Consider the following 15,665-nt stretch of genomic DNA (forward strand, 5'->3'; position numbering starts at 1 on the left):
CACTCTTCCCCGTTTTGCCAGGGAGAAAGAGCTCTCTGTCAATTTACGGTTTTATGGTTTGTTAAGGATTTGTCTCCAGCTTGAACTGAACGGAAAAGAGTGCGAGTGGATCCCCTTTGCCCCTGTGGTCCCGATGGTCCCTGGAGAATCGATGATTCTATGTAATATCAACCGAGATGGTAGGTGCTGAGACGATGACCTCTGAAGCGACTCTTTATTGAAAAAAAGGGTAGGTAACACGGAATCAAATCAAATCACAGTCAAATCACAATCAAATTCGATGGACTTGCCGAGATTTAAGCACGAGCTGGCGGAGATGCGACCATCGGGGAGAGGGGGGAGGACACGAGTCGATACCACCCTATTTTCCCTATTTCTATTTCTGTTTCTATCTCCATTTCTATTTGTTCATGCTCGTCGTCGCCTCTCTTCCTCTTTCGTGAGTGGTACCGTTGAAACTCTCCCTGTCTCTCCACTCATCACAACTTCTAGCGGCTATTTCGTATTAGGGAATTCACCACGATATATCCAATTTGTGAAGCTAGTCTGACGATCGCGGTCGGAGACAGTTCCACTCTCTGTTTCCACGCGCACACCTGGGCACTCCATCCCCCTCCTCCCCGCCGTTCCCCTTCTTCCAAACGGGAACTATGTAACCCTACCGGGCCATCCGAACGAGCTGTGCTCTTCCCCTCGTCCTCGGTTAGAAAACTCGGCTACAATCACTTCTTGATCTCGCCTTCAGGCGCCAGCTTGGCTCTCACTCGTTACGGAGAAAAATGGAAATAAATTACGCACGGTCGCGAGCCAAAAAGCCCCATGCCCATGCGGCAAAGAGTAAAAGTGTGGGGCAACGAAAACGTGCTAAGTTTATCTCGTTCATCGCGCCATTCGCCGAGTTCCTATTTACGATATTTTCTTTTTTTTCCCCTTTCTCTTTTTATGTTCAACTGCCGTGGTTGGTGGTGCTCTTCTGGCCCAACCCGGGAATGACCGTGTGCATCCCCAATTAACATTGGCGGGCACAAACCCACACCCTAAGCCAGTAGGGTCAACAGAATCAACAGGGTCTCGATCATTTGCTGGCCAGCCACCAAAGAAATGTCAGCTTCCACGCGACTGGTCCAGCCTCTCGTTTCAAGATTTAGCAGAGGAGAGGATCTAAGTTCGGACTCTTATCACCTGCTCCCCGTCATCCCGTCGCCCCGTCGCCCCGTCGCCCCGTCATCTCGTCATCAAGAACTGCACAAGCAGGCACAAAAGAGAGCCTCATAATACGCGGTGCCACACCGACGGCGCTAAACGGGAACGCCATCGGAAATTTTGCATTTGAAATCCGGCTTTTGCTCTTGGGAATTTGGAGAACTTTAAAAACTTGGGGCACCGACATCTGGGTAAGGGCCTCCGAAATCGGAGTTCAGGCATGCGGAAGAGATGTATCTATTTGACGCCCTTGTCGATATCCTGGTGGAGAGGTGGAGGGGCTCCGCTGAGTCTCACGAGGCGTTTTAGCGTCTCCGGTTGGGTATTGGGTAATAATAGGCTCGTTCGGCTCAAAGGGCCTGGACACGATAAAATTGACCTTGATCAATCCTCACTAACATTGCCTATCTTAGCAAGGGGAGACGGGAATTCGTCAAACTCAACCCACGTATCAACTCCGTATCCTATGGGAACAAACTAACAAGCGAATCTGCCATTGGTATCCTCTACCCCGTCTCAGCCTGAGACATGAATAGGAAGCTTATGGCCGCCTATCAGCATTCACCAACTACCAGAGGTAGTCGAGTGTTCACGGAACTAATCGGCAGCAATTATCTTCTCCTTCCTTCTCTCCCCGGTCATTTGTTTAACCACAATAGACCCGAGAATATGTACTCCGTCCACCCTGATTATCTTGAAGCTGGTCAGGTGGGCTGGTTGCCTTGCAGCTGACACATGGCGGTTTACCCGCAGCTTGAATTGCGTGACATGTTTGGTGGCACTAACTAGCCTTAACCGCTTGCGCGGCTTACGCGAGTACGAATCGACCCCATGGTTCAAAGCTCCGCACGGATCGAAATAAGCATAGAATAGCTCGTGTCAGCTATGTCCATGAGGCTCGCGTTTTGATACGTTATCAGGAGAGCTTACGTTCATTTGTCTTTTTCGATTATAGGTAATCAGGAGGACGAATTCCGTGTAGGGGATTATCGGCGCATTAATTCGTCCGCTTCTAGGTTTCTCAGTGTAACCAATGCTATACAGTGGCTTTGTATAATACGTTTACTAGAGTTTCTGAATGACACACTGGATGATGGGCAAAAGCGAACGGGATTTGCTACTTGGGTAGATTAAATCATATTCGAAAAACTGATCTATATTACACATTCGTATTTTGTTGATCAAGCTTTTGGAAGTCAGTTTGATCTCACACTACCCATGTGGATTGAAAATTGCAGAACACTCTTCCTCAGGACGAGGACCGCTGAGCAGCTTCTGTGCCCAGGGGTGGGCTAGCTATTCTCATCAGTCAGGTTTGTATTGGCCCTATGGGCAATGGAAGTATCACATAGTACTAAATATCATCTCCCAGAAGCGTGCAACTTTGGAGCAGGTTTTCGTCGACGGCAACTGGATATCCTTACGAATACACCGTTGAATCTCAGATACCCCCAGGCTCTTGGTATGGCCATAGAATCCTGAACAACTCCTGTTCTTCTTCATCCTTCGCGCGCTGGAGGGTCTGTGAATTTCGGGCCAATCGTGTCTTTTTTATGGAGGCTTCACAGGCAGGCCTCAGCTTCCATACTACATAATCACTCTGTTAAGTTTAACTGTGGCTCTGCTAACTAGCCCAGACTGTACGGTATGGGTACTCTTCATAGACTCTTACTCATATTGTCAATATATCAGTTGACGTCATATACCACTGGCAAGATGGCCGAGCGGTCTAAGGCGCACGGTTCAGGTTTACCTGATCCTCTGAGATCTATTAGATTTCCGTGTCTCGAAAGGGGCGTGGGTTCGAATCCCACTCTTGTCATTTTTTGCCTCCAGGCCTATGTTTTTGCAACGTTTGGGCCATTAGTATACTATCGCGGAGCGGAAGGGTGGGGTGGCCGAGGTCAACCAGCAAGCTAGAGCGGATATAAGGGGCCCAAATCTAGCAAAGAGCATTTGATACGTCTTCGGGGCTTACTGGATACAATCCAGGATTTCAATAAAATATTCCTTCTATACTATGATATCTTAATCGTACTTTAGGTATAATGAATAGTATAGATCTGACAACAAAATACTCGTACTATGAGTATACATGTCAATCAGCAGGCCGAGACCGCGGGCCCACAGTAGCTGCCTTACGTAACCCGCCTTCTAAGGGGCTCCGACCAAGAATCACAACTTCTCCGCACTTCATCCTAAACAAAATGACAATCCTAAGAAAACCAGTCCTCTCTGGGACTTCCAATATGGAAAAACTGCCTATCCATACTAACGAGGACCTTGCAGGTCCCCAGCCTGAGATGGGCTACCGCAGAACAACGCCAAAACAGACCTCCGAAAAACACCCTGCTTCGTCGCATTTTCATTGCTCTGGTCTTTTTTGCTGGCTTCTATCTGTTTGTCACGAAGGGATCTGAATTTCGCCTTCCCGCGCCATGCCATGCATCCGGTTCTTCCAAACAAACCATCATGGACCACAAAGAGCAAGCCCATGCGTTCAACTCCAACATGCATGCTCCCGAGTCCCATAAGATCCCACTGGAAGCTCACATCATGAGCAAATGCCCTGATGCGCAAGAATGTCTCAAGGAGTTGATCTTGCCAACTATGGAGCAAGTCAGCGACAAGGTAGACTTTCAACTATCATTTATCGCGAAGTAAGCGCACATCCGGAGCCTTCTTGCCCCATCTGGCCCCCAAACTCCCCCCCCCCAAACGCGAGCTTCTGATACTCATTCATCGCATGTATAGCTGGAATCCCGCGTCGGAAGAGATCGAATGCAAGCATGGCCCAACCGAATGCATCGGCAACATGCTCATACTCTGTGCTGCAAATCTTCCTTTCCCTCCTACATCTGACGAATCGTTGCTCCCGGCAATGTACCCTCGTACTCCTGTCATTCGATCCTTGGGTTTCGCAAACTGCTTGATTGATGATTTCCCTCGTATACCGGAACGCGATTTCGTTCACCAGTGCGCTTTGGAGCACGGTATTGATTTTGATGCGTTGAACCGGTGCGCTAGTCAACAGGATGACACTCCCGGCGAATCGCTCAGCGGGATTGCTCTTCTAAGACAGAACGTACAACGAAGCAAGGAACTCGGCGTCACTACAAGCTGTACGGTTCGCCTGGACGACAAAGTCTGGTGCATTAAGGACGATGGTGAATGGAAGGATTGTGTCCAGAACGGCGAGGGTGGTAAACCACAAGTATTGGTTGATGAAATCAACAAACTCTACAAAGAGAAAAATTAGGATTGACACGACGCCCATTGATACCCACACAGTGACTCAGTTAATGATTAGCATTATTTTATAATTTATATTCGGGGGTTTCTCTTCTTAACAAATTTGAAAACTAAAGAAAATGCTCTTTTCGTTTTACCTTACAAGCCCTTGACTTATTTAGTTCTAAGGTTTGCATTGGAAGCTGCCTGATCTCCGAGATGGGCCTCGCTAGTATCTCTCATGTTGTCTGCCGTTGCCAAACCACTCCCACCCATCGACCCGTCCACGCCATCTTTCGCCTTTCCCCCTCCCTGCACAACCCAACCACGTCTTCGCGCGTCGCTATTCCCCTTTTGAAGCTGTTCACTTCACCTACTATTTTATGACCCTACACAGCGCGCGGCAACCTCGCCAACAATGGTCTCTCTCAATCGGAAGGTGGCTGAATTGCGAGCCAAATACAGTGGTATCAACGAGCCCTCTCCTCTTCTCACACGAGTTCTGGATGACGACACCAAATCGTCGGCCCTCTACTATGTAGTCAATCGCCAGGTGCAGCATATTTGCTGCCACTCCTCGAGCTGGGATGATGGCGAGGTGACGATCTACGACACGGCACTGGTCCGCATGTACGAAGAGGGCCTGCCTCTTCAGAACATTGGTCTGCTCGAGCTCTTCTTCGCCGAGTACATGGGCCTCGGTCTTTGCAGCTCCGCCGAAGAGGAAGAGGCAACCGTGAATGCCTTCCTTGCAGCAGCCCATCCCATTACGCACAATGGTCGGTACCTTTTGCACCTATGCCTCACCCCCTCCAAGTTGGCCTAAAGTTTAACGAATCCCAATAGCTACGACAGACACTGAAAGCCCCTACATTTATCAAAGCCAGAATGACCGAGAGTCTTGCGATACCATCTACCAAGAAGACAAACAAGAAGACAAGCAAGGAGATAATGTCGGCCGCCGATCTGAAATGAGCAACAAGGACAGTTCTAAGGACACTTCCAAGGATATGCGGAGCCCGAAGTCTGAATGTGAACTCAAAGATGGCAAAAAGCCCTCGCCCCGGAAGGAGGCTTTGCTGGAGAACCTTGTTCAAGTCTACCATACTGCCAAAGCTGATTACTATCTCGGCGACGCAGACAAGTCTGGTATTTCAAGCAAGAAAACCGACAAGTTCAGCAATGTTCGCTTCCTCCGGGACAGCTCCGAGAATCTACTTCGTTATATGAGATCCGAGGGCTATGACAATCATCCGCTGGTATCTGAGGTGGAAAATGTCGCCGATGCAAGCCGTGAACATGCCGAGCACCTTGCTGGTTGCAAGAGAAACTATGAACAACGGGAGGGCAGCAACCACGCCCACTCTCGGTGGTCCCACAAGCGCCGGCGCTGGAACCGAGGCGTTGACTCGTATCGCCCTGGAAATTGAAAACATACAACTATGGGAGTGCTCTGTTGCAGGGGAGAGTATGATGTGTTTTACTCGCAGGCGGGTGAATCCAGAGAATCAGCAATGCCTGGGAGGCATTTTCATGTTTGTTTTTTTTGTTTTTTTTTTTTGTTTTTTCACTCAATCTGCTATGCAGAGACAGAAGAAGTTTCTACCAATTCCAAAAGGTTTTCCTTTGCCATATTGTTACTTTGTGTTCCCATCACTGACCCTTTGGCCTAAAATTCTCCGATGTATACTTCCCGTAGTTCAGCCCTGTAACAAACCAGCCTTCCAATGAGACAAAACGGCAAACCCGCCGGGGAGCGCGTCGATCGGCGCTAACCCACTTTGGTCGCATCTCCACGTGCCGGGATTACGTAACATTTTGCGGTCTCGAGGTCAAGTCAGCTGGCAATTCGACATCTTTTTTTCGGCCAGGAGCAGCTCCATGGATGGAGCTGGTGCGGAGATCATAATTCTGGGGAAACCCTGCTGAAAGAATCGCTACCTACGATAACCGGACCAGAATGGGCTCTCTTCACATTCCTCCTCCCGCCGCGGGAATGTGCGATCCGACGATTCCGCCTCCTCCTCGAACTCACGATACACGCCCGTCTCCGATGATCTGGAAGAACAAGAACAAGATGGATATGACTACTCATCGTCAAGGTCGGGAAAAGCGCCCATGGGAAACCTGCGATTACAGACGGATTTTGGAGATGATGCGGAGACGACCGAGCCTGTTTCTGGAGATGAGGATAATCGATTCGATTCCGATGAGGATGTAGAAGGAAAGGCAGGGCAAGCTGGGGATGGTCCGAAATACACGCCGGAAGAAGAGAAAGAAGTTGTTTCGGTATTTGATCGACGTCTGGTCCCATTCTTGGCCCTACTTTATTTGCTGGCTTTCCTGGACCGTTCAAGTATGCTTGCCTTGGATTTTTGAAGATTGACGATCTATATCATACTGACTGGCGGAAATAGATATCGGAAACGCTAAAATTGCCGGCCTACAAGAGGATTTGAACCTCTCATCTTCGCAATATGAATGGTTACTTACCGCATTCTACATTACTTACATCCTCTTCGAATGGATGACCCTCATGTACCGCCTGGTACCACCACATATCTATATCTCCGTCTGTGTTTGTGGGTGGGGCCTCGTGGCTTCATTTCAATGTCTCGCTACATCATTTTGGGGACTTGTCGTCCTCCGTGCTCTGCTCGGAATTACGGAAGCGGCCTTTGGCCCTGGTGTTCCGTTCTACCTATCACTTTTCTACAAGCGTGATGAACTTGCATTTAGAAATGGGCTTTTTATTTCAGCGGCTCCTCTGGCAACCTCTTTTGCGAGTACCTTGGCTTGGATCATCGTTAAGATCAGCAGCAATGGTGCCATTTCTCCCTGGCGTATCCTCTTCTTGGTTGAGGGCTTCCCCAGTATTATCGCTGCTGTTTTTGCTTGGATACTCATACCCGACTCTCCAGGTCGAGCTCGCTTCCTGACCCGCCGACAGCGAGTCATTGCTCGACTTCGTCTCGAGGGGAAAAAGGCCGAGCCCCAGCATTCACAGGAGCAGCACCGGTTTAACTGGGGGGGAGATCAAGAAAACACTTACCGACCCCAAGGCTTACATGGCTGCTGTGAGTTACTATTTCGTGCATGCTTTCCACAAAGCCGAAACTAATCTCTTTTGTTCAGTTTATGTTTTTCAGCTGCAATGTTGCCTTCAGTTCCATGCCGGTGTTCCTCCCCACTATTATCAAAGAGTAAGCTTGTCTCATATCCACGACCAAAATAAATCTCTGACCCCAGCAGTATGGGATACGACTCTCTTCACGCCCAAGCGCGTTCCGCGCCCCCATATCTCGTGGCATTCGTTGTCGTCCTCCTAACAGCTTACGCCTCGGACCGTGCACGCACACGAAGCCCCTATCTCATCGCACACGCCCTCATCTCCTCCGCTGCGTACCTCGCCATCGCAATAACGGGTCACTTCCAAGATCACATCTCTCCAGGGCTGAGTATATTCATCCGATATGTTTGTGTATTTCCAGCTACGGCGGGATTTTTCTCAGCAATCACATTAATCATCACCTGGTCAATGGATAACCGAGTCGAAAAGGAAGGTAAAGGAGCCAGCATCGCCATCTTGAATGTCATCGGGCAGTGTGGACCATTACTCGGAACACGATTGTACCCTGAGTCCGACGGGCCGTGGTATGTTCGTGGTATGGCAACTTGCTCATTTTTCATGATTGTCGTCGCCATCCTGGCCCTCGTGTTGCGGATCTTGTTACAGAGAGAGAACCGGGCCGTCGCCAATGATGAGGACCACGGAACGGTGGATCCAGGCGAGGAGCGAGAAGAGCTTATGGGCGGCGGAAGAAGGGATGATTTTGAACGATCTGGTGATCAAAGACTTGTGTATATCATTTAATGGTCCATGGTGGGTGGCATTTCATGCATTTGCCGTTGTTGTTTCAATGCTCTGTATACCCTCATATTTAGAGAGGCTATCTAGTCATCAATCCACACGGAGAATTTACTATTCATGCTGGAATTATGTTTCAACGAATCTTGGACGGCGTAGAAGGGAGTGCAGATGGGAAAGTTGACATTCAAAAAGGCTTGATGTAATTATTTTTTTTGGTATCTCATTAAAGCCTATAGTAGAAAAATAAATGGTCTGAGCCCGAGTCAGAAATTCGAGGAAGTCGAAACCGAGTCCCTGGTATTAAGAGGCTCCATCCCAGGCCGTGGGGTATTGGACGATAGAAAACGTAGCAGAGCCTGGAGATGGAATTGAAAGTTCACTCTTATCGATGGGGTCCTATCCAACATGCAACCTATTTACAGCGCAGCATGTTGGACAAAATCGATACTGCCCAATGCGGTTCGCTTTTTGATGGATGGCCATTTTCAGATATTGAGTCTGTGGTCTGCGGCGCTGGTTCTTTTTGGTTTACTTGCGTTGTATTATTGCATATCATGGTTATCGTTGCAAGCATTTACCATGCGGTGTGGCCACCATCAATGAGCATAGTGCTGCCGGTCATGAAGCTGCTAGCATCGGAGAGAGCGAAAAGGGCGGCACCGCGAAATTCCTCTGGCATTGCCAGACGACCAAGCATGTTCTCGGCTTCCCAAGTGGCGCGAGCAGCAGGGTTCTGCTGGAAAACCTCCTCGACCATTGGGGTGATGATGTGGCCGGGACACAGGCTGTTGACACGAATGCCGTGACGGCCCCATTCCATTGCCAGTGAGCGAGCCAGTTGGATTACGGCAGCTTTGGAGGAGTTGTAAACTGGCGAGGTCATGCCCTTGTTCGCGATAAGGCCACTCATACTGGCAACCAACAAAATAGAGCCCTTGACCTGGTAGTTGAACATCTGGCGAGCAGCAGCGGTGGCGGAGTTGAAGACACCATTGTAGTTGATGGTCATCACATCATCCAGAGCTTGCTGGGAGTGCTCCAGGGCACTGGAGAGATGATTAATACCGGCGGCGGCGATCAGGCCGTCAAGACGTTCGTGTTGAGCGGCAATAGCAGCAAATGTGTTGTTCACTTCGGTGTTGTTGCGTACATCAATACGGATATACTCCAGAGTACCGCCATACTCGTTTTCAGCTTTCTCCTGAGCCTTGATGAAATCGGGATGGGGGGTCTCGAGGCGATCGAGAGCATAAACTAGGATTGGGATTAGTAAAAGGTTATGTGTATCCAAAAAAGAATGTGTCAATTGCATACCCTTGGCACCGGCCTCAATCAATGCTTCCCCCATTGAGAGTCCTAGCCCTCGACCACCACCGGTTATGGCGAATACACGGCCCTCAAGGTCGAACTCGCGAAATCGATTGGCATTGCGTAGCTGTTTCTTGGACGGCAGCTTGGACTGAATGTGGTCGGGGCTGTGAGAGATGCTGTGTATATCCTGTGGATTAAATGCACTCTTGGTGCTTGAATATAGCCTGGTCGAGGAGGATGTGAGCACACGCGGAGCCGAGATAATTGCGGCGCCAGAGAGGCGAGCGCGAGCCGGGGCGAAAGCCCGAGACATTGAGAAAGACATAGTTATTAGGCGTGGCGATCAAGGTCTGGCCGAACGTTTTAAAGTGACAAAAATAACCTTTGACAAAGAATCAAGCTGTGTCACGGGCGGGGTATACAAGTCGACGACACGCAAGTATGCAAAATATCTGAACGCTGGCCTCATGGTTCTCTTGGGGGAATGGGGTTTTATGCCTAAGGATTACCGGAGCGGTATTTCCCATCAAAGGTAACCGAAAGCAAAGACGTTCTCAATCCGAAGGGATACTACAGAAAAAGAAAATTCTAAAAAAGAAAACGAAGCACCGCGTGACACTGGGCGGATTTGCCTGCTGCTTTCACCATGACTCAAGATCCAGACAAATCGACCGAGAGCATCCACGGGTTGACCGATTGCCACATCAGCTGGGATCAATTGGCAAACACTGTGGGGTAAGGGGGTGTATCCTCCCTTTGGAAGTGCAATGAACCCCTAGACTAACGCGCAGTTTCATCGGCATCGTGATCTCTCATCATAGCTGAGAACGGTAATCCTTCAAAGGCTTCGATGGAATGGCCCACTTCGGGCGGGTCCCCGAAGTATTTTTTTTTTGCAGATCTGCAAGCCCTTGCTAGCCAGCGTTAAACGGGCCTGGGGTGGAGATGATGGTGGAGTCCAGGCGCTTCCAGGGCGTCTCCCGATCCTCTGATCCCCAGACATAACCAACGAGGAGCTGGGCATGGGATCTCGTGTCTATTCTCCGCGCATGCACCATAGATGCAAGCCTCCAGGGTATGTAGCAGCAACAAAGACCACGGCACCGAAGGGCCTGGATCCACCGATGAAGAGCAAAATTTCGAAAGGATCCGGGTCCCTGGAACAGGTCAGTTGACTGGAATTCCTGCGCGAACCCCCCGCTAAAAATATGAAATATGATGGGCCCGGGGCAAAAGAACGGATGCTGCAAGCTTCCCCGGGATGTCCAAATCGGGTAACCCTTGGAAGGCCCGGATTCACACCGACGTGGCTCTCGCAGTGGTACTTCGTACAACAAAGTCGAATGCGAGCTTAACGCTTTTTCGGTGAGTTCAAAGAGGGTCTAGCATTTACTCTTCAGTCAATCTTTGTAGCTGGCGTATATGCTACCAATTCCACAAGAAAGGACCGGTCTCGACCTGGCCCCCGGAGTTCCCCAGGTTTCTCCATTGACTCCGACCCATTTCAGCGCTGTTTATGGGACTGGGCCCCAACGCCGTCCCAAACGCTGTGAAACAGTACTTCCGTCCGGGATCTAGCTTCCGCGATCCACCGGGAATACCGATTAGCTCGGAGCTCGCATATTTGGCCAACCTTCGGCACTGAAGACAAGGATCGTCGATGCATAGAACTCAGCCTCGAAGGATGTGTTCTGGTCACCTGGCCTCGGTGAAAAAAGATAATACGAGTAGTTGATTTTCTGACAAGGTTAAAAACACGTCAACTCTCTGGCGACCACAGACACGTCGGCCCATTTTGCCATGAACCGGTGTGTTTCATGCACCTAGAATATAGGATAGTGTCTAGACTTCTCCATGAGTATTGTACCCTTTTACCCAGATTTCCAAATTAGAGACGTTCTACCGGTTTAATTTAGGGAATAGCACTCGGTCGCTTTTCTTCCATAGGAGCTAGAGTCTCTGCGTATCTAAGCTATATTGTGCATTGCCTAGTAGAGTTTATTCCAAGATTGGGCTTAAATTAGATACTTTGAGCGTGGAACTCAAAGTGCCAGGAAGTAGCGGGCATTCGTAATCCTTCCTGAATTGGCTCTTTTCTATTCGTCTCCGTTTCCGCATGGGCAGCCACAATTCGAACCGAACTGCCGCTGTGCTTGCAGCTTTCATTTCCAGCCTGAGCCCTGTGCAAATTAATAAGATTATAGTGAGAATATAAATGTATTTTGTACTAACAATCAATTTTGGCTCATGTCTTATTCCATGTTGGTATCTCATGGTCATTACCTAACTATCCTGTAGGTGTGGTTTATAACAGACAAATGGTTTCAATTGGTCTACCCTGGTAGAAGAGGCACGAGACAAGAAAAGGTACTAGCGTAGTATAATGAGTAATTTTTCTGGCTATTTATTATGAGAAGGCCATCGTATGCAGTTTGATCAAAGACGCCCGGAACCCCGAGCAAACCACAGTTCCGATCATCGTGCTTCCCTGGGCATGGCGAATTCATCCAGACTAGGAGTCACCGTGACATTTCAATAGATAAAGTCTATATTATGCAGCTAATTTGTATCTATTTCAATGACATTTAACATTCAAAGCCATTCTATGGATCTCTGAGACCCATTTTATACGTCACACAGCTTTCTGGCAGTCATTTCAAGCTTGCTCCACTCCACAACCTTGGCACAAGATCATTCTTCTCCCATGCATCTGCGATCTCCATTTGGCTCCCGATGTCTTCGAAATACGCCGTAGCCCATTTGTCTCCTTCAGGGCCCGGCGATACAATCAGTTGACGAAAACCTAGTGGGACAGCTCACTGATAACTTCAAGTTGAAGGTCATCCTACTTACGGGCTGTCCCTTGGGCATCGAGGTTGAGACTGCCCGCGCATTTTCTTCTCTTGCAGCTTCTTAGGAAAGTCTTCTCTTGGACCCAGAAGGCTCACTGGTTTTAATAGACCTGCTATGTATTATGCTAGCTAAACTATATCCACTCTTCTGGAGCTCGGAGTGCGCTCGAGGTATCCTAACCCTAGGAGCCAAAGAGACTGCCAGTGTGTCTTTATCTGCATCCTGATTTGTCTTCCATGCGTGCTCCTGTCATTCCCAGCGCATGTCGATTGCACCAACCTTTATTCCGGACCAGCGGGGGTGAGGCGCGGTGTGGCTCTAGGTCGAGATATTTTCTCGATTGAATGGCGTCAGGTCTCTGATCAACTCTTGAGCTACGACCTCTCTTGCAGACTTGTTGTATGTGGGAGATTTCTCCTGATGCTCACGTGCGGATTTGGAGGGACTGTCAGACTAATGGTCATTGAACACAAAGGATTGGCCTAAGAAAATAGTCCCTGCGTATGTTTGCCGCTATTCCAGATCAACCAAGCCCAGTGTGTTTGTCTGACCCCCCGCACTGCGTAGACTTCCAAAGTCCAACTTCATGAGTAGCCGGTCCACCCCTGCTGGCTTACGCGGCTGGTAGTGACTGAAGCTGGGGCCAGTGCTACCATCAGGCCATCTTCTTGGCCCTGTTGTGCCATTGCTAGCGGGGTAGTCCGAGCCCGAGCGTCGCTCGTCAATGTCCCGCAAAGTCGCCACAAGCTCCTGGATGCCTGTTTTAACGTCTTTGCGAGTTTCCCTCAGTTCTTGCCAAACTTCTCGCTCTTCCTGTGCGTAGTCTACCAGCGCATCCACAACACCTTCATCCGTTTCTAGATCCATGTTTCGTTGAATGGTATCCAGTCTAATTGTGAGGGCAACGAAGCGATCGACACTTGTCAGGAGAGTCCGAAGTACACTGGTGAAGGGTACGTCTGTTAAAAACAAGGACTGGATGACGCTGGCTAGATGGCGTCGGTGTGCAACAGTCAATGCTTCTGGGTCATGTCGACCCATCGACGCTGTGCCTGGTCGAGATGATGGTCGGCTAGACGGACGATCAGGAGGAGTAGTCTGAGACGTTCTTTGGGCCTTGAAAGAAGTCGCTGTCCCAGGCCGAGAGTTAGGAGCAGAAGTAGGTAATACATTATCCTTTTCTATCCATTCACGGAGGTGTTGCCAGGACTCATGTACCACCTCGCCCTGGAAGAAGCTGCCAATCTCCGAAAGAACAAACAGACAGGCACTGGAAGTCGCCCAAATTGGTCGCATTTGCTGCGTGCGAGCATTTGTTCTCTCACGGTTCTGCCTCCGCTTATTCTGCAAGAAGGCATTGTTGCTTCGTGGTGGCATTCGTGCGCTGCCATGGGTTCTGCGAAGAGAGGTTCGTTTCCACAAATCACCGAGGTGGATTTGGGCGCGTCGAATTCCGAGGAGATAAGAATGAATCTTGGCATAGATTGCAATATCGGAACTTGAGAGGAACAGGTCCAGAGGCGCGCGTACCTGGGCCGTTAAGCATGTTGGAGTAGGGAAAAGGAGGTCCTCGAAGGAGACCCTGGATATTTCAGGGATAGTGTTGGAGCTGTACGATGGGGTTGTAGCACGGCCATTCTTCCCATCACTGACCGACAGCCTAAGGAGCTCGCGAGCCAGCTCTAATCCCTCATCTGCTGGATCCTCTTCTTTTTGTAGGGAGAACAGTTCAGCCCATGCGTGGGCCAACGAAGTCACCACATCCCCTTCCTTGATAAGAAAGCTGTTCAATGCATCTGACTGCTGAATCTGAGCTAGTGCGCCACGTCGTCGACTTTCCTCGATTCGAGAGTCTGCATGTGCAACAAGCGCCACCACAAACTCCCCCCGTCCCAGGAGTAGAAAATCGTTGAGCAATGTGAGCATTTCAAGTATCTTGGGCAAGGGAAGCAGTTTAGATAAAGTGGATTGGGACAATGATAATCGAATGCAGTCTACAGCAGTAGAAAGCTTGGGGGATGATACAGGCAATGTGAGGCCAGAAAGCTGCTCAATGTGTTCCTGATACAACTTCACTGGCGCAGTTGATATTCCACTGGGGGTCTTTCGTTTCGCACGAATGTGATTTAACGACTTGCCGATGAACAAAATAGACCCTGCCGTTTGCTCAGAGACGAAGCTCGGGAGCAAATCCGTCTGAATCTTGAACTGAGCGTCGTCTTGCTCTCTGTTGGGATCCTCTTGGATAAAGAAGTCCTCCCTGCCATACATGGGCAATCTACCGTATAACAGCCACATGGAAAGCTGCTTCATCCATGCTGTTTCTGCTGCGGTCACAAGTTGAACGGCCATGTCTTTTATGTCTAGGTATCCGGTTTGCAGTCCATCACGCAGGTGATTGATTAGTGCAGCCCCCGAGCACCCATACCGATGGCCTGAATAGCGGGTTTCCGGTTGAATGGCGGTAGTAATCTCCCATAGCCATTCTAGACGTCTTGTCCAAGGCGTGAATTCCCCGACGATCGTGGACAAGGGGACAATTCCATAGCCACCGACATAACCGCTGTCCTCCGCAAGAATCGCCTTCTCGACTTGGAGGATCTTTTTCTGGAATTCGCCGAGGTGAGTCGCGACGATAGTCGTAGATACGGAGCGGCAGATGACAGAGCGATGTGAGGAAGATATGAGGGAGGTATGCGATCGGAGCTTGGCGTGAAGCTCACTCAAGCGGGCAATCGATCCGAGGAGGGCTTTCTCCGGGGGAGAGAGAAGGGCGAGATCATCTTGCGGGATAGCGTCTTCCACCTGTGGAGAACCGAGGAGGGGCGACGGCTGGCCGGAGAGGGAGAGGAGGATCTCGTGGAGCATCCTGACCGACGCTCACTGCGGATCTATTCAGTCAATTTCTGTCTCCAGATGGCCTCAGATCGATATCGCAAGGCTCACTGACCTGCGGGACTGGGTGTATAGTAGGACGCGTCCTAGGAGCTCGAAACGACACATCGAACTACCTAAGCTTTGCGCTAAGAGGGTTGGGCGTGGCAAAGAATTGGCCGAGACACCGAAATCATTAGCGGAGCTTGCACTGTCTTGTAGGATCAGACACAAGCCATGCTTGCTTTTTTTCGGTCCTGTTCCTGTTCCTGTCGCGTCGCGAAACCGAGAGAGAGCGAGAGCGACGGGGAGATTCGAACGG

The 15,665-nt window shown here is 49.8% G+C and overlaps 6 protein-coding genes across 6 annotated transcripts; 4 read left to right on the forward strand and 2 right to left on the reverse strand.

Annotated features, from left to right (window-relative positions):
• Nucleotides 1–3,432: 3,432 nt before the first annotated feature.
• N7509_006082 (GILT family protein) lies at nt 3,433–4,462 on the forward strand (the record flags this gene model as incomplete). The annotated part of the gene is made up of 2 exons (XM_056630719.1): nt 3,433–3,863; nt 3,958–4,462. Coding segments are annotated over 2 exons (936 nt in total), but the record flags the coding sequence as incomplete, so codon positions are not given.
• A 390-nt stretch (nt 4,463–4,852) lies between these two features.
• On the forward strand, nt 4,853–5,864 carry N7509_006083 (uncharacterized protein; the record flags this gene model as incomplete). Its single annotated transcript, XM_056630720.1, has 2 exons — nt 4,853–5,213; nt 5,281–5,864. The coding sequence occupies 2 exons, from the start codon at nt 4,853–4,855 to the stop codon at nt 5,862–5,864; spliced, it is 945 nt and encodes a 314-aa protein (XP_056490022.1).
• A 688-nt stretch (nt 5,865–6,552) lies between these two features.
• N7509_006084 (uncharacterized protein) lies at nt 6,553–7,555 on the forward strand (the record flags this gene model as incomplete). The annotated part of the gene is made up of 2 exons (XM_056630721.1): nt 6,553–6,790; nt 6,852–7,555. The coding sequence occupies 2 exons, from the start codon at nt 6,553–6,555 to the stop codon at nt 7,553–7,555; spliced, it is 942 nt and encodes a 313-aa protein (XP_056490023.1).
• Nucleotides 7,556–7,687: 132 nt separating this feature from the next.
• N7509_006085 (uncharacterized protein) lies at nt 7,688–8,308 on the forward strand (the record flags this gene model as incomplete). The annotated part of the gene is made up of 1 exon (XM_056630722.1): nt 7,688–8,308. One exon carries the CDS (start codon nt 7,688–7,690, stop codon nt 8,306–8,308), a length of 621 nt encoding a protein of 206 aa, XP_056490024.1.
• A 571-nt stretch (nt 8,309–8,879) lies between these two features.
• Nucleotides 8,880–9,929, reverse strand: N7509_006086 (putative short chain dehydrogenase/oxidoreductase; the record flags this gene model as incomplete). The annotated part of the gene is made up of 2 exons (XM_056630723.1): nt 8,880–9,559; nt 9,620–9,929. 2 exons carry the CDS (start codon nt 9,927–9,929, stop codon nt 8,880–8,882), a joined length of 990 nt encoding a protein of 329 aa, XP_056490025.1.
• A 3,053-nt stretch (nt 9,930–12,982) lies between these two features.
• N7509_006087 (uncharacterized protein) lies at nt 12,983–15,337 on the reverse strand (the record flags this gene model as incomplete). Its single annotated transcript, XM_056630724.1, has 1 exon — nt 12,983–15,337. One exon carries the CDS (start codon nt 15,335–15,337, stop codon nt 12,983–12,985), a length of 2,355 nt encoding a protein of 784 aa, XP_056490026.1.
• Between the last annotated feature and the right edge of the window lie 328 nt (nt 15,338–15,665).

Source organism: Penicillium cosmopolitanum (assembly GCF_028827165.1).
Source record: "Penicillium cosmopolitanum strain IBT 29677 chromosome Unknown utg000006l:49.0-5199605.0:1.0-5204138.0, whole genome shotgun sequence".
Classification (NCBI taxonomy): domain Eukaryota; kingdom Fungi; phylum Ascomycota; class Eurotiomycetes; order Eurotiales; family Aspergillaceae; genus Penicillium; species Penicillium cosmopolitanum.